At 41.8% G+C, this 23361-nt stretch overlaps 1 protein-coding gene across 4 annotated transcripts in view; it reads right to left on the bottom strand.

Annotated features, from left to right (window-relative positions):
• Positions 1-23361, bottom strand: part of plagl2 (pleiomorphic adenoma gene-like 2) — a 52198-nt gene that overhangs the window by 10653 nt on the left and 18184 nt on the right. For 2 of the 4 annotated variants that reach the window (XR_011179230.1, XM_069169165.1), the window contains exons 2-3: positions 2295-2424; positions 1501-2031 (exon numbers count right to left, since the gene is read on the bottom strand). Coding sequence is in view for 2 of the 4 variants with exons in the window: in XM_069169165.1 (XP_069025266.1) it covers positions 1501-1841 (341 nt within the window). In the remaining 2 variants the exon portion in view is untranslated. The remainder of the gene's footprint in view (positions 1-1500; positions 2032-2294; positions 2425-23361) is intronic. The other 2 variants (XM_069169167.1, XM_069169166.1) reach the window with 2 other exon arrangements.

Here is a 23361-nt window from a genome sequence, read left to right as displayed (position 1 = left end):
CATGTTAGGATCAGATTCAGGTGGGTCTCATGTTAGGATCAGATCCAGGTGGGTTGAAGTGGTACTAATTCCAGGGAACCTCCCTGATTGGCTGCAGACAGGAAGTGACAGCATATAAAAGGTCTTGGGTGTTTGGGGTTGTTTTTGGGGGGGTTCTATAGGAAAATAGAGGAGTGCATCCTCTGGTGTGCTTTTTTAAATTTTAAATATTGATATAATTTAGAAAGCTGTGGGGTTTTTTTTTTTTATTATGGATGAAGCTGGACTCCTAATACATGCATGATGAGACAGCTTCTCCACAGAAATCTGGAAACTGGCATCATTGCAATGAATGCTGGCAGTCAAAGAGGGACCTACTTTTTTATTGTATGTCTATGATGTTAAGCATGTCTGTATACAGCAGGTACTAACTCTGTCTGCTGTGTGGAACAGGGCCAAGTGTACACTGGGTTCACCAAAGCAGGTGCATCTGAAAACGATGCTAAAACTCTCTGTCCCGCTTCACAGTCTCTGTGGGACGGTTCAAATGAGTGACACCTTTCACACTGAAGAGGTCATTATTTCCAACAGAAAAATATTCAAATATACAAAAATATATAACGAATAGCTCCGACCCAGAGATCTGATTGGTCAACTGAACATTTGGAACAAATCATCATGACATCACACCCTGCTCATCACTAGAAATATCACTCCACCTCCTTAATGGGAATATAGAATTAGAATTTAATGTTATATGAAATGTAATATAATGTGTTATAGGTCTATTAAATGACCCATTTGGTGAAGTCGGGTCTCTTTTGGTCCTTTTTGGTCGCTCCGAGCACCCGTACCGTAACACCACGGATAGTCACGCACTTACAGTCCTAGAGGAGGCTAGCTGGACCGGTTTGGTTTGAACACATGACACGGAGCTAAAATGTTAAAAACACATGAGTCCATGGATATCTTTGTTCATCAGATATCTTTGTTCATCAGATATCTTTGTTATAATCAGACTGAGCTCGCTGAGCAGTTTAGTGTTTCTATGTTCTGTATTTATTCAGTTTGAGAAACCACCTCTAGAAAGAAATAAAATGGACTAGAAATCCTCTCCGTTGCTAGGTGGTTGCTAAGGGTCGGACTACTTCCAGTTGTTAGTCATACCCCATGTGTTGCCATGGAAATGGTAATCGCACTCACAAAAAGGTTTATATTTTGAGAGCGAATTGCTCCACAATATGAAAACATTTAGATTTCATATTTTATTTAGTTGGTAACTTGTTGTATAATCTTCATGGTCTGTGCCATCAATGCCGTTAAAGAACACCCTCTCGTGTAATATTGCTTAATTATAACTGCTTTCAAGACAGACTTGATTCCGTTATTGTTTTTTAAGGGTTCACACAATAAATAAAGGTGACGCATTATGATGTGACTCATTGGGGACTTTGGAGGAAGCCATGCATCATGCTGTAGTTCAGAGGATGTGACCTGAGCGCTGTGAGATGGGCTCAGTACCTGAAGAGTTTGTATTTGGAGCTGAAGGCCTTGGGACAGTGTGGCTGTGAGCAGTGGAAGGGTTTCTCTCCCGTGTGACTCAAGGCGTGGAGCCGGAGTTTGTCCTGCGAGGCGAACAGGGCCCCGCACACCAAACACTCGTTACCGCTCGCTCTCCCTCCCTCCCCTCCTTCCTCCTCCCGCTCCCTCTCTCTCTCTGTCCCCCTCTCTCTCTCTCTCTCTCTTTCTGTCCGTGGCAGCGGGGCGGCGCTCCCAAACAGCTTGGCGGCAGTCCGTCGTCCCTCTTCCTCCGGCGTCAGTGCGGTAATACGGTGTGAGGCATCGGCGGCAGCAGCTGCCATGGCAGCCCTAGAGTGCCGCTGCCATGAAAATACACGTGTGGCTCCCCTGCCTCGCAGGCTCAACGTGGGGCGTTGTGGGTCGGGAGTGGTGGGAGTGGGGAGGGGGGAGAGGGGTGTAGAAAAAGGAAGGTGACTGACAGCTCACAGGAAGGGCCAACAGTCCAGTGGAAACATCGAGGTAAGCCGAGATCTGTGCGGAGACACAACATACAACATACGTGCTTTAAAACCAACTGTTCATACGTGTTGTGGCTTCACTGAACACTTCATGATGGATGGATGATGGATGGATGGATGAATGGATGGATGGATGGATGGGTGGATGGATGGATGGATGGATGGATGGATGATGGATGATGGATGATGGACTGATTTGGTGAACTATTGTAGTTTTATTGCAGTAGGTAATCATTATCTTCTGTTATATTATCTTCTAACATCAATTTCTTTTACCTGTTTGTCAAAATCCTTGTTTTGTGTGTCTGGACTTCTCTCATGCTCCGCCTCAGCTGCTCCTCCTCACCCGGTCCCAACAGCTATGGTTGGCGGCGAGTGGGAAATACTGCTCTGCATCTTTACTGTCCTGCGAGGAGAGAGCACACACAACCGGGATATATAAGTATATAAGTCAAATATCATATCGTTCACAATAACACCGGTATCATTTTTCAGACGATATCAAAAATGCATATCGTGCTGATGGCAATTTTCCGACCTGTTGAGCAACAGGAGTGACTGAAAGTTGCTGTATTCTGCAGGTTTTCAGCTGAGTGCGAGTTTAATTGACTGTCGCTTTATTTCTCCTCTGCTCCTCCTCCTCCTGTGTCCTCTCTGTGTTTCACACCGGTAGCTCCGCCCACACACGGGGCTCCGCCCACACGGAGCGCAGCAGGTGAACAACTCGACTCGTCACAGACAAAAGTGCAACAAAAGCCGAAAAGTACATTATTAATGGACAAACGTCAAATGAAAATCAGGCCTGAATGTGGCTGAATCTGCTGACAGGGTGAGGAAGTAATTAGAAGCTGTGCAGGTGATCGTGTTGGTCCTGACGGAGCAGCAGCTGCACCGCTGCTGGATCCATCCATCCACCTCAGGCCTATTCACAGGACCTGAATCTCACTTTAATTTCATTTTTTTTTACAAACTACACAATTGAAAGATCATTTTTGTTTAGTTTTTAATCAATATTTGAAGGCATAATGTTATGTTTATGCTGACATATAAATCTGTTCCGCTTGTTTTGTTCAAATTGTATGTTATTACAAAATATTATTATTAATAATAATTATTATTATATTAATCAAATATTTTTCAGTATTTTGTTATATCATCAAGAATATCTTATCGCAAAAATACCCAGATATAGTGTGATATAATTTTAGGGCCATATCGCCCTGCACCTCACAAAAACTGTCACAAAATTAAATGACTCTCCAAACAAGTGAAAAATGAAACGCGTCCAACCCACAATTCAACAGACTCGACTTGAATCTCATCATGTCCTGTGAACTCAACAGCAGGCTTCCTTTGAGTTCACTAGGGGGAGCTGAACAGCAGAGTCTGACACACACGACAGGAACTGCAGAGGATTGACAAAACAACAGTTTTGCGACTGATGATCCTCAATCACAGTCGCAGCACAATAACTTTGTTTGTACGACCGTATACGTGAAGGCCAAGTGCAATTACACGGCCTCATCCCTCATCGTGTGTGTCTGCGGATCAACAGCTTGCCGCACAGGCCCCCACTTTGTGTGTGTGTGTGTGTGTGTGTGTGTGTGTGTGTGTGTGTGTGTGTGGCTACATGTATGTACTTGTTATGAAACTGGATAAGGCTCCTGTAATCCTTGGGAAAACACAGAATCACACACACAAGCACCTCCAGGGTGGAGAGAGAGAGAGAGGGGGGGGGGTGGATTGGGGAGTGTTTACGCCACAGGCCCGGGCTTCCTAGAACCAGAACCGGCGCTACCTGTCCCCCCCCCCCGAGTCCAATAAATTCCTCCTGACAGTGGAAAACAGCCACAAACTTTGAAGTCAAAATAAGGACGGCCATTATGTGAACTTGTGTTTCTGGCGGACCGGATGAACTCACTGTCTCTGTGTCATCTCTGCATTCCCTTATTTACCCTCAGTGACCTCCGTGACCCCCCCTCCCTCCTCCACGCCGCCCACCCACCAACCTCACCTCCCCGCACCAGCTAAGTCCAAGGTTGAGCAGTCACGTGAACCCGGAGTGCATCAAAGTGTGGTAAACACATGTGGGCATACAGTGTGTGGCGCGCACGCACACACACACGCATGATCGAGGTCCGCACATACATGCACAACTCCACATGTAGCGGCATCCTTTCTGTGTGAGAGGTCAGCTGGTTAAGAAAGACAGAAAATATGCAGGAATCTGCTTTGAGTGCTTTCACAGATGCCTCTTAGATTTGTTTACATTGAAATGAAGGTACACACACACACACACACACACACACACACACACACACACACACACACACACACGTATCCACACGTGAGAGTTGTGTGTGTGTTATTTCATCTCTACGTGATAGACTTTAGCACAGGTGTGCTTGTGTGCTCCCGCTGTGTAGATGTGCATACATGTGTCCCCATAATGTATGTGTGTTTACAGCGGTGGTTAAGAGGACCTGACAGCTGTGGCGTTGTGTGGTGGTCATCACCCAGCGGGGAGGGTGCAGGGGGGTGACACCCGTCCCATTGACCACCCTCAGGGAGCCGGGCTCTATTGTACAGCCTACCCACATCGCACATTCCTGGCCCGAACCATGCCGTGTCGCCCTACCCTGCCTCTCTCCTCCACGCACAACATCACGTACAACACACGGGGGTTCTGGTCACGCCGAATGCAACATCATGCACACACAGGCCGGCGAGCGCACATACAAAAGGCACGCACACAGACGGGCCGATACAGTACAATGAAGAGAATCCACATTGTCAAGTTATAGAAATAAACCTAACTGGAGCCTGAACACAAAAGGATGCACCATGACATGCCATGTGGAGCAGGAGCTTCACACATGGATGCCCTCAGGCCTGAACGAGCCCAAATGACTCATGCTGACCTCTGTATTATACATATATATGTAATATATGCTTATATACATCAAAACTCTCTTTTCAATTCCAAAAGTTTTACTTATCCAATGTATCTGCAGCGCATTTTGTAATACATATAATAATATTAGACTTCATCACCTCAGTCGATTTGACACATCTGTGTGTTTCAGGTTGGATGTTTGAGAGTGATTTCCAAAGTAAGTCTCGTACTGCAGCAGTGACACCATGTATGTTGTCCTTCACATTTTTAATTGTGTTAATTAATTAACTGTTGAATCAGATGAGAAAGAGCAAACCTAAACTGATCTCGTACAAAAAGATATTAAAATTGAAAACCAATTAAATAAACATGATTGTAAAATAAATGGGAAATTGCTCCCTTTTTTATATATTTTACAACAGGTCCTCATAGCAACCCCGTTGCCATGGCATTGTAGTAACAGTACAGATGCCTGCTTAAAAACTGCAATGAACTTGTTAAAATTTTATTTTTGGATATTGAAATAACTGGAAAACAGTTGTCATAACAGTGACAACAGTAAGAAAGCTTTATCAAGTGTCAGCTGGTGAGATAGTCGTGGCTAAACCAAAAGGTACTTTCTTTCTTTCTTTCTTTCTTTTTTTCTAATTGTCTCTTGCTGTAATGGAAAAATTCTCTTATCTGACATCCTGGTTTCAAAGTTTGTTGTTCAAAACTAAATGAGGAAGTAGCGAGCAGCTAAATGAAAACTATGATAAAGGAAATGACAGCTGAACTAGTCCTGCTAAAAGTAAACAAAGGTTTGCCTCGCTAAAAAGCAATTAACTTTTTTTTCACTTAATAACTCATTTAATTGCTTTTAAAATATATATTGCACCGTGTTAAATTGTAAATTGATAGTGTGGTGGGATGAGAGGTGATATGTTTTAAGAGGAATAAAATAAGCACATTACAAACTTTCTATTTGGTACACAGATTCATAAAGTTCAGCCTTTCTGTAGTTTCAGCTTGCTGCCTTTTGTAGGAACAATAACCCCCCCCCCCCCCTCCCGTTGTGTTTCTACAGTAAATCCATCACCGCAGCGATGAGCGTCTGATAAACAGTTCGAGCTTCAGATGCTGTCACCGTTCATATGATGGGCTACTGTCTTTCATTTTTAAGTTTGCTTACATGCAGATCAAATAGCATACAGCATGTGGCAGAAGCTGCTTCCTATGTAGACATGAAGGGCTCATTCGTAGGCAGGAGCCTCCAGCTAATTTGACAAAATGAAAGTGTCAGCGAGCTAACGTCTATTCACATAGCTGAGCTCCACCAAACCAGCTAAAAAAAGCTTCTTTAATGTGAATAATTAAAAATCGATATTCACATACTCAACCTGTGGCTGGCGAGCTTCTGGGTGGAGACCCATGTAACGATTCTTAGTTTCAGGTACTTTTACACATGACATCATTTTCAAGAAATCCCTCTGAAGTCTACAAATTGAACTTTAAAATGTTGCCGCATTACAATTCTACTTTTAATTCCATGAAACAGGGAAAAGTGTTTTTGAGTTCATCTAAATCTATTAACAAACCCAAAACAACAACTTCAGAGTCAGCCATTTCGTTTTTTTTATCAGTTTAAATTTCCTTTGTTCTTCAAAAACAACATTTTTAATCGGAAAAAAAGACAAAAATAAACGTAAGATTGACACAATTTTGACCAAATAAACTCGCTAGTTATTGCTTTTTTTGTCTTTGTTACCTTTCAAAAATGTAGGTGTAATATTATAAGAAAAGTTACTCTTTGTAGATCATGACTGAAATGTTGTCTTCCTTTTTATCCGGGACTGACAGGTGCACTTACTAACCTTTGTGTTGGAGCATTTAGAAAGTGAAAATGGGAAGATTCTTTCTGCTTCAAGTGTTTCCTAAAGGTTTCCTAAACATGTCCTAAAGGTCTGTACGTAACGAGGAGGACACACATCCTCCTCAACACTATGAAGAGAGACTGGACACGAACTACACACCAATAAATGAAGTGACAAACGCTTTTTATTTGTTTCAGTTCTAATAGATAATGTACATTAATACTAGTCTTGTAGAAAATACTAAGAAGATTGGGATATTTTCTGTGAAAAATTTGTTTTGAGACAGCTGCGTAAACTAATATTAACTGTTGCTTCAAAAACATCAACAAAGTGTCAGCATGTCCTTTCAGATTAAAGGTCTCTGTTTGTTTACTGTCCTCCACCCACACAGATGACATAAAATTAAAAAAAAATGGAAACCACAAAAACATGCTGTTGGATTAAGTTGTTTTTGAAAAAGCCGTAATATCACTTTATTCTGCTTTAATCCTACAAAATAAACTTTGTCGATGTTTTTTCACTTTTTTCTGCCATTTAATCGCCAAAACAATTAAATGAAGAAAAAACGGACACATTAGGTTATAATGAAAATAACTTAATATTCTTAAATGTCGGCAGCGGGTGATGAGCATCTTGTTTGTTACAAAACTACAAACAAGTCCACATACAGGTAGTAGGTTAGAGGTCAGAGCCTTCATAACCACCAGCACAAACAGCCTGACTGCAGCCATTTGCAACCACTGATCACACTTTATCACTGCAGTGATCACAAAGTAACAGACGCACTGCAGCAGGATGGAGCTTCACTCCAAAATGGCAGATGCCGCTACGACAAACGCTGCACAGTACATTCACATGGAGCCTCTGCTCACTTCCCCTAATCAAAAAACGGTGAAAGCAGAATTGAACCGCCACTTTCCAACCGCCCGGGTGTCTTTGGTTTCTGTCCTGGATGAAAGAGCTTCCACATTCCTTTCCTGAGGGGTCAGAGGTCAGCCTCTGCCTCTGCACTGCCTGCCCGCCCGCTACGGCTCCCGCATGCTGAGTGACTGGTATTAACCCCTTCGCTGCCTGCCGCGGCCATACTGAGTTACATGTGAGAGGGGATTCAAGGTTTTAGTCAGACAGTTTGCAGTGGAACGATGCCGGGTCGGACCGGGCCGGACCAAAGCAGGCCGGCAGCAGAACTACAGTCCCACAAAACCAAACACTGTGGCTGCAGAAGCTGCTCACTGAACTATATGAACAAACTAAATATAGAAAGTGAGTTCAGTGTCCGGAGCTTAGGTGACAACAGCCGCGCTGGTGGGGAGAGGAGGAGTGGGGGAAGTGCTCCGCTGCACAAACATTTCAGCTGAAATATAAAAAACGATTATTGGTAACCCAAGAAAGGTCATGCAGCATAAGGAAGGCAGGTTGTAAAAGGTTCCATTAAAGTCTAAAAGCGTCTAAATTTGAATAACAAAAAGTAAACGTATACACTTTGTAAAGCAAAACAACAAAGGCATCCAAAAGTGAGGATTATTTCTGAGCATTAAAAAAAATTAGAAAGTAAATTTAAATCTTTATTTTCTTGAGTGGTGTCTTGTTTTTTGTTTTTTAATAGTTTTAAACTGTTGTTTAAACCACCTTGGGTTTCAAGGTAATGTGGCTTTGAGGTGAAATCTTTTATTAATAATAATAATCAGGATTTTATGGTCACATTTCTGATACATTTTCAGTTCTTGGCACATTTAGCGTTTTCTGTTGTTTTATTAAGTATTGATGCCTATCTTCCCTGGAACACTTGTGAAAAAAAAGATTTTTAACCTCGGCTGAATAACGCTTCAATTTAGAAATAATTGATAACAAAAGGACACCACAATGTCAGTCACAATGTAAAGAAAACAATATTTAACAAAGACAAAGAGAGAGGGATAAAGGGATGACTAGAAAGGGAGGGAAAACTGGAGTCATATGCAGCAGTGGAGTCAGGGGTCTTTGCACCAGTCAAGTGACTCCAGAGAGAGAGCGAGAAAGGGAGGAGGGCCAGTGTGGGGGGGGGGGGGTTTCGGGTTGGGGTTTTGGGGTGGAGGTGGTGGGTGCTGGCAGGTCATGCTTTACTAACCACATTGACCAGGACTGGAAGCAGGAGAGGACGAAGGCGGCATGGCCACCATCAGCTCACTCACAGGGAAGTCAGAAAAACATTTCCAGCCCCAAAAAATAAAAAGCCTCTACGGGTACGTTCTGTTAGAACTGAGACGACTGGACATTCAGGACCATCATTCATTCATAGGAGAGCCTATGAAACTTTAAAACCAGTTTTCCTGTCATGAAAATATAAAGAAAAATCAATAAGGGAGATAGTTAAGTGTCATCCTGAACAAAAACGTTAACGTTCTCATCTTTTTCTTTTTCAAACTGTCAGAATGAAGTGAGGTTCAGAGACCAGATGAAGTTAGAATGGCGAAGAGAAATGATCTGAAAGGTTCTTAACCCACAGAGTTGTGGGCTTCATAGTTTCTACATCCATTTGTGCTCACGGCGACGGGCTGAAGCTCCAGACAGCAGGCTTCCACTCACTTCTGTACAAACTACAACCGGAGGTACGAGGCAATGAGACTGCTGCTCGTTCACCCGCACAGATCACAGTACCGCGACGTGCACGGAGCAGGAGAAAGATTCAACCCTCATGAATAACTGGTACGAATTTATTCCCTTGATCATCATCAGTTCCAGAGTTACAGACGTTCCTGTGAGCAGTGGACCGGGTCATTCTGCGTTGCTTTATGCACCTGAAAGTTGAGCAGACGGCGAACATCTGGAAAAAATTTCTGTCGAACCGAAAGAAGTCGCAGGGAACCAAATCTAGTGGGTCGGAGTGGTGAGGAGCTACGATTGCGTTGTTGTGGGCACTAAACTTGTGTGTTTTCATTGCGCTGTGAGCAAGCGAGTTGTCATGTTGGAGAACCCGAGTGCCATCGCCACAGATCGGGTCAACGTTTTTTCCTCAGACGCCTCAGAAGGTCTCAGCAGAGCTCCGTGGTTTCACTCCGACCCTCCTGGGAACCAATTCCCGGCTCACAGCCTCACGAACGTCAAAGAAAACCCACCTGGTCACTCCTGACCCGATGGACGGTGACGTTCCACCTGTCGGAAATGCAAACGTAACGGTGGACTTCCTGAAGTATTTTAAGGTTCTCTATTCCTGATTTCCAGAGTTTAATGCAAAAGTGTGACATCCATGGACACATCGCACACAGGACAATGCTCACAAAAACATGTGTAACTCGGGAAGTATTTATGATCAAGTGATGAAATTCATACCAGTTCCTCACGAGGGTTATATCTTCTTCCTGCTCTGTGCTCGTCACGGTGCTGTGCTCGACACGCTTGCACAAGCAGCAGTCTCAGAACTTATCGATCCACCCTGATGTACGTGTAGACGCAGACATGTTCCATGCATGCACACTAGTAAACGTGACGGAGACCTCCCGACAGCAGGAAGAGGAGCTGCTTCGTTTATTCTGTTTGACTGAGCAACATGAAAAAGTCACAAAAAAAAAAGAAAATGTGTGAATCTGCTTTACAATAATGGGGTGTTGAGTACAGCACAAATATAGTTACACTGGGTATAAAGTGCACAAAACAAGCTTCCAGTTTACTTTCATGGCAAATGCACAGTCGGCATGCTTCTGTCTGCAGAAGGTCGATACAGATTTGGCAGATTGCAAAAGAAGAACCAAAAATGTAGACTTGAGTTTGTTCTTCATTCAAAAAACAGGAGATGTCTGGTCTGGATCAAAGACATGATCACCAAAAGAGCAAAGCTTTCCCACATTGTTAAAAAGTCTAAGAGTGGTGTGAAAGTGGGTTTAGTGAAATAGACCTGGTCTACCGTGGCCTGGTTGTTGTTGTCTCATCATCGCGCTACAGATTAAGACATGTTAAAGGAGAATTCCACAGAGAGAAACGTCGTAGTCCGGAGTGACAAACCATCCACATACCAGCCCCGGTCATTAAAACTGTCCTGGAAACGCCCAGAGAAGGAGCTCGGTAGATTGTATTACATTTTTTAGAAGTTGTTGGGTCATTATGGAGACAGACAAAGAATAACACAAACTACTGAGCGATAAATCGTGTAAATAATGAAGCAAAATAAAATGGTGAATGATTAATCAATTCGTTGTTTGGTCAAACATCAGAAAACAATAAAAAAAAACATATATATATTTATTCAGTATCCAAGAGCACGAAGTGGCGTCAGCTTACGTTTAGTTTTGTTCCACCAAATGTCCAGAGAAAGTATAATAAAAGAAAAACACTCGCAGCAGTTTACTTCAAATTTTTTGCATTTTTAATGGTAATATGCTGATTGACTAATTAATTATATTAACTATTCATATTGTCAGGGAGGAAAACACAGACCCACAATCAACATATTACATAGTAATTGTTTGATTTGATGACATTTTAAATTTAAGAATTAAACTGATTTAAAATTCAACAGTTTGACAGCTATGACTTGCAGACTTTTGTACAGCTGCACAATTAAATACATATGAAGGCTTCCTCGTGATTTGGGTACGTTTGGAGAAAAGCCTAAACGACTAAATCGAATTATATTTGGCAGTGATTGGTCTATGAAAAGTCAAAAAACTGAAGCTCCAGACAACCAACAGTTCAAAATCCAAAGATGTACAATAACATAAGGCAGAAACTCCTCACATAGACGCCAAAGACAATAAATAGATAACAGTTTTCCTTCATCGATGACTTTAACAATTAATTGATTATAATTGTTAAATTGATAATTTATCAATTATTAGTGACACAAATAATCTTTTCAACTTTAAAATCAGATTTTATTTCTATAAACATTCCAGACTGGTTTCAAATGTATAAATATTCAATTTAAAACAGATTTAGCTTCTATTCCATATTTATTATTTCACGTTCAAATGTATTATTATTTTATTGGTTTGTTGCTCTTGATTTTCCACCATTCTCCTCTGTGGTTTGGTCTCAAATTATTTTCCTTTTTTCCTTTGGATTTTTCTTGTTATCAGCTTATCAGTCTTCTGTGGAGCACTTTGAGCGACTCAAACCTCAAAGAAAGTTTTAATGGCTGATTGTAATGCACAAACGTCCACGTGCAATAAAACTGATCTGTTTAAAAAGCTGGGTAAAAAAAAAAGGATGAATTGATCGGAGGAATGAATCCTCATCCTAATGTAACTTTATTAACATTTTAAAACGACTCGATGGGGAATTTTCATTGAACCTGGAGAGGCAGTCGACTGAGAGCTGCTTAAACCCCTCGTCTATTTTGGCAGAGCTCCCTCTCCAGCCTTCCTCCCGCCACCTCGCCCGGGTTTCAGTTCCTCTAGTGCTCAGTGTTTTCTGACGCAGGGTGGGAGAGGGGGGGGGGGAGAGGAGGAGGGGTGACACGAAGTGGGTGGGAGGAAGAGTCTGTCACCCATCCCGACAGTTAGTCCTTGCCACATCGGGCCGAGATGTGGCCGTAAACCCGGTGTTCGGGCTAAACATAGCTGTGGTGTGGCTGCCGGAGGAGGGGGGAAGCAGGCAGGGCTCATCTAACTGTCACCGAGGAACACCTTCACCGCCTCCTCCTCCTCACTTCATCCTGCCAAAAAGAGCTAAATCTCCTTTAACTGTCGCTGGTTTATCACAGATTTTATGGCACCTCAGTGTTTTAATGCCCATTGAAATATTTGTTTTTTTCCTGCCGATATCATTATCAACGGTCATTCTACTTAAACATGTAAATTGTTGCACATTTTATTCCACAGCATGGGAATTTAACGGGAACCTCGGATCAGATCGTAAACTGAACACCTGGTCATTATAAACATCTTGATTACTGGACTTAAATCCTTATTTTCTATGATTCCTTTGTTTTTTATCGACAGAAAGAGGTCCCGGTGTGACGTTCACGACACTCAGCACCATCTGTTCCTGATGTATGAGAAGAGATATTCTATTCCTGTAAATCATGAGCATATTGTATTCTATGACTGATTTAACTGACGACTATCTTCTTGATTGATTGATTGATTGATTGATTGATTAATCATTCAGTCAGAGAAACTGTAAAAAAAAAAAAAAAAAAAAAAAAAAAAAAAAAAATAGACCACCAGTGTCATCGTCTCAGATGATTTGATCAGTTTTCTGTTGAAAATCTGTCTTCTGTTCTTTAATTTTCAGTCCGTTTCCTCTTTTATTTTGAGAGTCTCTGGTCCTTCCTGTCTCTCTCCCTGCTGTTACCTGCCGGCCACGCCCACCTCACCAGCTTTCAGTTTCTTAATCAGACCCAGCTGCACTCACTTACCAATCATCTCTTGTCAGTATATATTCCTCTGGTTTTCTTTCCCTCTTTGTCAGGTCATTGTGTTACTTTGTTTTCCATCTGTTTCCGTTAACCCAAGGAACCCAAGGAACCCAAAGATATTCAGGATGTCCACACGTTTGTAGTAGAAGGACACTGACTGCACATGCACCAGAAAAGTAAACCAAACTCTTGTTTCCTGCATTGAATGTTTGTATTATATATTCTATCTATTCCTTGTATCCTTTATTCTATTCCAATCATTACCAAGCTAGCCATTTATTTCCACAACTGTCAATCCAACATTCACATCTACGTCAGAGATCCATAATTTCCAAAAATAATTTCAAAATTTTCAGTCATTACACCATAAGACAGTTTAAAGCTGCAAATAAGCTATTAGCAACATGGCTAATGCATGCTGATGTTCCATGTTCAATATCTTAGTTTAGCGCCTTAATATTTGCTAGTTAGAGCCAAACAAAGTAAAGCTGAGACGGATGGGAAAGTGATTCGTTTTGTACGTCTTTAACGCAAATTCATGGTTTCTGTGTTCGTGCACGGCTGCAGCGCAAATTATGGGCTGTACGAGGGGGTATGCAGAGGGATCCACACGGCTCTTCGGGGAAATGGGCAGATGACGAAATTTACACCAGACTGATAATGAACTGAGATTACGTAGCGAGGATCACCAAAGTTATCCTTGAATATCTGAGAAATAGTTGCCAACATGTTTCACTTAAAACTAAAATTCAAACCAAAAAGTGGTGATAGAGAAAAATGTCTGAGGTTCACTAACGTCATTATGATTCCACCTCCGATGACCAGGAATGTCTGTATGTTTCAGTCTGGACCAATTATTGGACCGACCAACACTGCCATTCCCAAAACCACACTGAGTCCTGTTTTAGTCTCTTCTTTTTTGGGGCAGAATTTATTTGAAGTAAGTTTGTGAACGAAATTCTATTTTTGTCACATCCATAACTGCAGTGTATTTCTGCTAATGGCCCATGAGAGCTGGGCCACCTCTACGGGGCTGAAAAACGAAATACAAAACCCAACTAATGATCACCAGGGTAGTTGGCATGAGCAGAAAAAGCAGCAAAGCATACCGTAATAAAACCATCCTCACCTTGTAAATTTAATCAACAGGAAACTCAATAAACTCAATGCACTCTGTGGTAGCGAGCGATCTGTGCGAAGTGAACAGCAGAAACCCCAGAGCACAGTGAGCGCTTCACCAAAGTCATACGAGTACATTAAGATCAACTTATGACGCAAAGAATGAAGGAGACGAAGTTCCAGAAAATGCTTCTGGACAACCTGCAAACACTCCTTCAAAGCCCCAAAACAAGATCCTAATAATTGTACAGTCACAGTCAATAAGCATCAATCATCCATCGGCGGCAGAACAGACCTTGACGTTGACAGCGTGGCCAAAGGCATCGGCCACGCTGTCACAAGTTAATCGTGTGAAACGGTCTCTTCATACAAGTGTTTGTGCTGTAAGGCACACAAAAAAAAAAGAAAAGCAGACGACGGTACAAAACCACAACGTGACAGCAGCAGAATAAAAAAAACACCACAGGATATTAGACATTTACTCGACATATTAACTGTTATTAAGCTAAAACATCTGGTTAATTGTGTGTTTATGTTGTGTTGGTGTTGTGTTGAGCCTGTGAGGAGGATGCCGGGGTCAGCCAGGTTGTTGAGGTTGGCACTGAGTCCACGCAGCCTATTTGACACTGAGAATGTGTCTGTTAGTGACACCACAGGCCACACACACTCTCAGATACGCACACACACACGCATACACACACACACACACACACTCTCAGACACGCACACACACACGCATACATGCACACACACACATCACATATAGGTAAACAAGTCTTTGACTACACTTCCTACATGAATGCACAGGCTTGCAAATCTCAACTCAAATCTGAATATTTTTCAAAATAATTCAAAAACCGAACAGAGGTAAACTGAAAACTGAAATTAAAATCAGTGCGTATAAACACGAGCTAGCAAATGTACACTATGACACTATGTACACAAGAACTGGCGATGACTCAGCACCTCTTTAAAACACACAAATGAAAAGTAACGTCGAGAGGGAATCAGAAATAACATTACCGAGCTTGCTGTAGCTTTCCAAAACTGACAATCCAACATTTGCATCTACTTCAGAGAACGATGATTTCCAAAAAGAATTTCAAAATTGAATTCATTATGCCATAGGACAGTTTCACGCAGCCTGAGCTCGGACCTTCTCCGACTTCAGGCCCAGAGAAGATCGCTGTGTTTCAGGATCATGTACATATATTGTTTCTTCTTTGCATGGTAGATCTTTAACCTTCGTTTGTGGATTCACTGACAAACTGCGATCATGGAAAATGTTTTTTGGAGGCGTTCCTGAGCCCATGCAGTGATTTCCATTACATATTCGTGCACCAATGCACTTTATACCCAACCAGGTTACTGACTTGTTACCGATTAACCTAATTAGTTGTGAAATGTTCCACCAGGTGTTTTGTTTTTTGTTTTGTTTTTAGCATTACAATACTTTTACAGTTTTTTGTTGCCTGTCACAACTTTTTTGAAATGTGTTGCTGGCATCAAATTCAAAATGAGGATATAGTTTTCATAAAACAATAACATTTCTCTATCAAAATTTGCTAAGTTGTCCGTTTGCGATTCATTGAATTCTCTTTTTGTTTACATTTTACACAACATCCCAAAGGATTTGAAAACGGGGTCGTACATCACATACTTAAGTTACCAATCTAATGCAACTTGGGATTTTCAATATCGTTGAGCTGCAGATTCGCAACGCTGAAGCAAACTCGGAAGTTGGAAAACATTTTTAGCACATGCCAAAAATGTTGGCTCTTCAATAGCTGGTGTTTCACTTGTGCTGTACGTAAATGTGCCTTGAAACAAATTTGTACACTTTGAGTCTATTATCTTCACTCCTCCTCTTCTTTCTGTCCCGCATGCCAATTCAAACACCAGAAATCAGCCTGCACTCGTTAGGAGCCTCATCTTTCCCTCCTTTCTCTCGTCGTTTCCCTTCCTTCATCTCCCGCTGTGGTCACCACAGACGGCATGCGTTTGGGAGGCACCTATCAAAATAAGCAGTCCAGTTTCAAGTCTTCCACTGTGTATATGTGCGTGTAACAGTTGGCTCGTACTGTAACACATCTCCTGTAAACATGAACCACATCAAAATCCAATGTCATGTTAACAAAGACGCAAATTAACACGGCCATCATCATCACAGCCAAGACTGTCAGTCTCATCATCAACATTGTCCTCACTTCTCTCCGTCTCTCTCTCTGGTACCATCAGGTTGAGGAAGACATCTGGGTAACACACATTCTGCCTTTAAAGTTGGCTGCGCTTTGGTGGAAACTAATTACAAAATGAACGGGCAACGCAAACACAGACCAACATGGTTTCTCTGTTATTCTCTTTCTTTACGCTGATTTGTCAAAAAACGGTTAGGGGTGTTTTCACAGACCACCAAAACATCGACTTGGGCATTCTCTGAAAAAATTAGAGCCTGTTCATGTGTGTGTGAAAGTAGTCATGATAAATGAACTTACACTGAGCAGTTGTTTCTGCTCTAAATATTCTACCCTCATTGCATCTGCTGCTTCTACGCAGCCAAGTTTAAAAATGCAGTTCAATAAAGGCTGTAGACACATTCCTCACATGGTGTTTCTTACCCAAAATGCATAATTTCTACATCTCTGACAAATATATCATGTTCATTTCCTGCCTCATAAAACACTTGCAAAGCCAATTTTTGTTAAAGCAGCTAAAATCCAGGATTCTTGTATTGCTGTATTAAGGAGAACTGGATCCTGGATACAAAGATGGCACCTGCTCACTTAAATATCTTTTTTTTTTTTCTTTTTTTTACAAATAAACCTTTTATCAATGCAGTTGGAAGTCAACAATTTTACAGATGTCTCTTTCATCATTTTTATTTTTGTATTTTAGAGTGCTTTATGGGCAGCTGGGGATTTTTGTCATTGCAATGCCACAAGTGACCACTGGGACAAACTGGCAGAAGTGCTGAGTGTTGGCAACAAATCAACTCTTAAAACGAGTGGGAATCAAAATGATGTGCTCGAGGCAGCGGGAGCAATAACTTTTCAGTATTATTGATCAACAGCATCAGCGGTGCACGCACCATATTTTGTATCACACTTCAAAGATTAGCAACGCAGATGCTTGAAATGCTTCAGGAAGTCCACGGTCATAAAGCACTGAAAGGGGTTTTTAGTGGCTTTTACGTTTTTAAAGTTGCAGAGTGTCACGGTCCAAAACCGAAGACGACACGTCACATCAGGAGGGCCACCGTGTGGGGTTTGAACACCGAGTCCAACTTGACTGCGCCTGTAATAACACAATTGTTGACTCCCGCAACTTCTTTCTGTTCGCCAAAAAATTCAACATAAAATTTGACCGTGAGCTTTGTGCTCAAGTTTCAGGTCCATGGTGAAATTGCAAATGTGCAGAAACTAATGAACACAAAAACAGGAGCTGATGTTGATCAAGAGATGGAACTTTGAATACTCGCTCACAAAGGTTAAAGCATCCCCTGCTCCATGTGCATTATCGTACTGCGCTCCATTCACACGCAGCAGGAACAATCAGTGAACCTTTTGATTGCCCCTCAAACATCCATGTACAGAACGCGTTTACTAGCTTGTAGTCTTCTTCTTCACGGCCTTTGTTGGCACATTGCTTCATATCTTTGGCACAATACACCTGCATGTGTGTCAAAATAAACCAAATATGGAACAACTTATAGAACATAGATGGTGCTACTAGAGGTCAAAATCTGCAGGAGGACTTTTTCAGTTGAAGAAGTCTCACCACGATGTAAACTACACAACTACACAACTACACAACTACACAACCTGCATTCAAAATTTACAAAGGAAAAAAGACAAAGGTATCATCAGCTGCATGTTGATGTAGTAGCTGTTTGAGTGGAGCATTTTTTGTCATTTTATATACTGCTAGTTGATATAACAACAACTGATCCTATATTTTGTAACATTTACAGTAACTACAGTAATTTGAAGCAGCTAGTTGCTGTAAAGGTGTAAAAAGTACACGAGTTTTCACTGAATGCAGCTGAGTATAAGTATAAAGTTAGACAAAATTAAAAAGCATCTTACCCTTTAGCATGTTCACGTACACATCAGGAACTCATGATATTTATGATGACCAAATTAACACCATTGAACGGTACTTAATTCTCTTTATTGGTAAGCAGTAAAAAAAACCTGCCAAGTCAGGCCATTAGCGGAGGATATACTGTTTGCCTTGCAGAGCTTTATCAAAATGTTGACACTAAACACATGGGCAGCATGACTGAGTGTAAGGCATGTGTGTGCATGTGTTTTTTGGTGTGTGAAGGAGTCCGTGTCCGTGTGTGTGTGTGTGTGTGTGTGTGTGTGTGTGTGTGTGTGTGTGTGTGCGTGTGTGTGTGTGCGCGTGTGTGTGTGTGTGCGTGTGCGTGTGCAGAAGTGATTCTGGGGAAAGCCCTTCTGGCAGGGAGTCCTGGCCGTGACACGGAGCTCCACAGCAGCCGGAGATGTGGGCATGCAGCCAGTGGGCATCCGGCCAACCGCCCTCACCCGCTCCCTCCGTCATGTTTTAAGAGCACAGCTTTTAACGTACACTACAAACATGAACACGTTTACTACCTGGGGGCCTGCTCACATCATGTACATACACAAACACATGATATTTACTCTATCAAATATGCAATTGCAGCCAAAGAACAACCGTTCTTAAGAACATCTGTTTCTTAGCCAGGCAACTGATAACAGCAACAAAATTAAATGTGACATCATATCCTGCCATGTTTTAGGATTTAGATATGTCAACTGAATAAGGTGATAGGAACATTAGCGTTCAAACGAATATGAGGCTCATCAGCATGTTCACCTGCTAGTCTCTACCTCGACGTGTCCCTCCACTTTCATTATCTTGAAATAACAGAAGTTATCTCCTATTTTACCCAAAAAAGTTATGTAAAATTTGCAGCAGGTTAAATTGTAGTAGAGCAGTTAAATCTACTTCACAGTGGTCAGCTGCGACACCAATACTGTATATACTACTTCTATTCTAATACGTTAGTTTGAATAATATGGTAAATATATGATGCAGATGACTGCTGCCGAGTGAGTTTACATATGTAATACGTATGTACTTTTGCTGAATACGGGATGTTTGCTTTTAATGGAGTATTTTCACAATGCAGTTGTAAGTTACAGTACATGAAAATTCTGAATACTTCTTCCACCACTGACTTTAAACTTCTACCTGCTGATATTTAATAATTACTGAATTGCATTGCAGTGATCTCATTTAATAATTATGGCTTGTTGTCTCACAATTACAAGATCTGAATCTCATAATAACAAGAAAAGTTAGGTTGGTTATTAATCATTGAAGCTATACTGGAGAGGGCAGTGGTTATGGTGCCACCAATTTAATATGATGAATATAAGCTTGAATATCTATCTTCTTTACAGTATTTCAGAATATATTATCAAAAGTCTTCATTTGTGTGAACAGACGTGAACTTAGACAAGAAAGAGGAAGTCTAATATTGCCGTGAGTTGCAATCGTGCTGCAACACGAACTGTTTCCCCACCATTATTTGTTTCCTTTTTTCTGTGTGCTATTAAATGCACGGACATATATCTCTAAATCACATCACATGATATTCAAAACATCTTTCACCTGATGATTCTCAGGCAAATTCAGAAGCATTCAACTCCTGTTCCATTAATCCATTGTACATTATCTCATAATAATGAGACAGTTTTCTCATATTTAAGTAGCTTTCCCTAATATTAAGAGCTATTTTCTGTTTACTATGACATCTATACTAAAAAAATACACGTTCCATATCTTGCAGTTAAGATTTTTTTTCTCGTAATTATGTGTTTTCTCAAAAACAGGAGATCCCGATTTTGTCACGATTTTTTTTTTTAGTAATTATTACATATTTTCTCATAATTAAAAGGTCTGGATCTCATCATTATTTATCAATTGTAAATTACATGACATGATCTCAGTTTTTTAAATTTTATATCTTTTCCTTCTATTAAGATCTATTTTCGGTTTTAAATGAGCTCTTTTCTTCTAATTCGAACATCTTTTCTTGTGAGTAAAAAATTGGGATCTTGCAACTTTGAGACCTTTTGTTGTGATTTGTTTTTCTCATAAACACAGATCTCTCAAGTTGTTCTGGTAAATCCAACTCCACCCGCACGCGGTGATTATTCCGTCGTTCTGATTGAACCAAATGCAGCTTGCGGTCTGAGCCGCTCCATGCAGCCACTGGGACTCTGTCACTTTTGTTTCCCGGCGCTGCTGCTGGCTCTCTCGGATTCAGATGGGGTCAGCAACAAACAATCTCTAAGTTTGGCAACGTCAGCTCAGCTTAAAACAACAGGCATTGTTCGACGGGCTTTTGTTTACAGAAATCTACAGGTTTCAATGGAGCCAGCAGCCTTTTCCACTTTTTTTTCTTTCCTTGCCCGTCTCGTCCAAACTGCTAATTTTCCTCTGTTTTGTTTCTTGTTTGCTGAATGCCACCCCCCCCCCCCCACACACACACACACCCACACACACACACACACACACACACACACACACACACACACACACACACACACAGACACACTCCCTCTCTATCCGTTCTGTATTTTTAAAGGATATTCGGGGTAATGGAAGGGAAAAGGAGGAAAGCAGCATGTGGAGGGGGGTTAAAGGTAGAGACTTGTAAAAATAACATTCTTGCATAAACAGGGCCTTGAAAAATGGGCAGTGGGCAGCTCGCATTCCTTGAATTTTTTTGAAACTTGATCACGTTCTCAGAATTGGAGGCTGCAGGCACCTTCGGGCAGATGAGGGCGACAGGCGAGAACCGAGGGAAGGAGAGAGAGCAAGAGGGAACACAGCAAAACACCAAGGAGATGAAAAGAGAAGAGAAAGCGACCAGCTGACAGGAACTGAAAAAAAACACTGAAAAGGGCAGATAGCACAGATGTTGAAAATAACAGGCGCTGATGTGCGGTACATGCGGAGGTGAAAAATAACAGCGTGACAGTTCGGCCGATGAAACTCTGCTCATTCTGCCTTTGTTTTTGTCACTTACAGTCTCCTGGCGAAAGGTTTCCGTACACGCCGAGGCCGAACACGAACAGGCCGAACGGGACGGTATTAAAAGCAGCACACCGTCACTCATATCACCGTGAGACGTTCACAAATGGGTCTTTGTGTCAGAGCAGAACAGAGGAGAACCCACCGGGGCTCGTTCTCAACAAGATGAGAGGAAGATACAAAACTCCGGCCTGTAGTAGGTGTACGATACAGATTGGTGAAACAACAGTACAGAACGAACTTAAACATTACAGAATGTGCTGAACACTCGTTCATAATAAGCCGGCTGCACCGATATAATTATTCACACAGCCACGCTGGAGGACGGACCAATCAGCGACCAGCGTTGGTGGTTCACCTGGTTTGTCCCGCCCTTCCTTCACTGCGATTGGACGGCTGGTGACAACGAAGAGTGCAGGAAAAAAATCTACGAAAGAATAAACGCTCAGATCCTCGTTAAGCTGCTGGCGTTCATTCAAACAATTTAAAAAATACACCGTACTCAGGAAAAAACACGGGCCATAGGTAGTTGCAGCGGTGGCAGAGTGTCGCCGGTGTCGGTGTATGCCGATTGGTTAAAATGAACCAATGAGCCAATGCGCCCAGTAGGATGGACCAGACATATATTCAGCCAGTGAGATTGGGGTCTGGTTTGCATCAGGCTAGCTTATAACCAAATAACTGTAATAACATATATATACACAAATAACATCCAAATTAGTGTCTGCTACACATTGGCCCTTGTCAAACATGGAATATATAAAATCACTGCTTTATCAAGTTGTTAAATCCTTAACACCCACGGTTTAAATAAAAGAGACTAAAAGATGAAAGCTGATGTTCTGTTTTGCGTCCGTACTCTAATTACAAAGTAAGGAACTATTGCTGCTGTGGTCTTGGTATCTTAAAATCTGTATTTTGAATGGCCAAAACCATTTAAAACACATTGGTCATGAGGGTTTTGTTTCATTCAGCTATCGTGACTTTTACGTTAATGATCCTCACAGCTTTATTTTTATGCCAAGAGTCACTTACAGTCCTGCTAATCTGTAGAACCGCGCACAGAAGTGAAACACTTCATTCTCCAGTATCATCAATCTGTTCTACGCTGTTCTTTCATTCAGTAGTAACAGGTGTAACACATCCAGAGAAAGAAAGAAAGAAAGAAAGAAAGAAAGAAAGAAAGAAAGAAAGAAAGAAAGAAAGAAAGAAAGAAAGAAAGAAAAGAGTATTTTGTTTGGAGAGAGTGAGGAAGAGTCTGTGCAGAAAGAGTGTTGAGCTCAGGAGTTATTCATTAACACATTTTAACACAGCACTTTCCTTCTCCTTTCTTCCAGCCCCCAGAGATAAAAACACACTCATTTGAATGACTGGGATGCCAGAGGGTGGTCTTCCACCTCACTACCTCTCCAACACTTTAGATGTGTGTGTGTGTGTGTGTGTGTGTGTGTGTGTGTGTGTGTGTGTGTGTGTGTGTGTGTGTGTGTGTGTGGGTGGGTGGGTGGGTGGGGGGATGTAAGGAGCTCCGTTTGAAGCTCTGTCCTTCTCTGGGAAAGGTTTAGGTTTCAGTTGGAGGGCAAAATAGTTAACAGATTGTGGAGCATCCGTACCACCGCTCTTCCCTGCACAGGACAAAACTCAAAACTCAAAACTCAAAACTCAACTCCTCCACACGCAGGCTCACCTGAACGCCACCGCAGTAAGAAATATCAGATTAAACGGTGATTAATCAGCAAAACGATTGATGGGGATCTGGGGGCCGTGCTGCCATCTAGCTGAGACTGAAGGGAGATCAACTGGACTTCTTCAAACCAGCCGGAATAAGATAAACATCCAAAGATGATCATGTTAGAATAACTCTAATGCAGCGCTTCCTAATTTTGGGGTCGGACCCCCTCAACAGGTACCAAGAAGTCTAAGAGGTTACTGGAGGAGTGTGAGGATGTGCACGTGGTAAAGTTAAAAGACATCTAAGACTGGACTTGTGACCTGGGACTGCAAAGCTAAACGTGAATCCACGGCGTCACTGGCTGCTTCTGTCGCCGCAACACA

This window comes from Embiotoca jacksoni, unplaced genomic scaffold (genome assembly GCF_022577435.1).
Source record: "Embiotoca jacksoni isolate LCO1_2020_lvr unplaced genomic scaffold, fEmbJac1.0.p SCAF_43, whole genome shotgun sequence".
In the NCBI taxonomy this organism is placed as follows: Eukaryota; Metazoa; Chordata; class Actinopteri; family Embiotocidae; genus Embiotoca; species Embiotoca jacksoni.
This window is presented reverse-complemented; position numbering and strand designations above follow the sequence as displayed.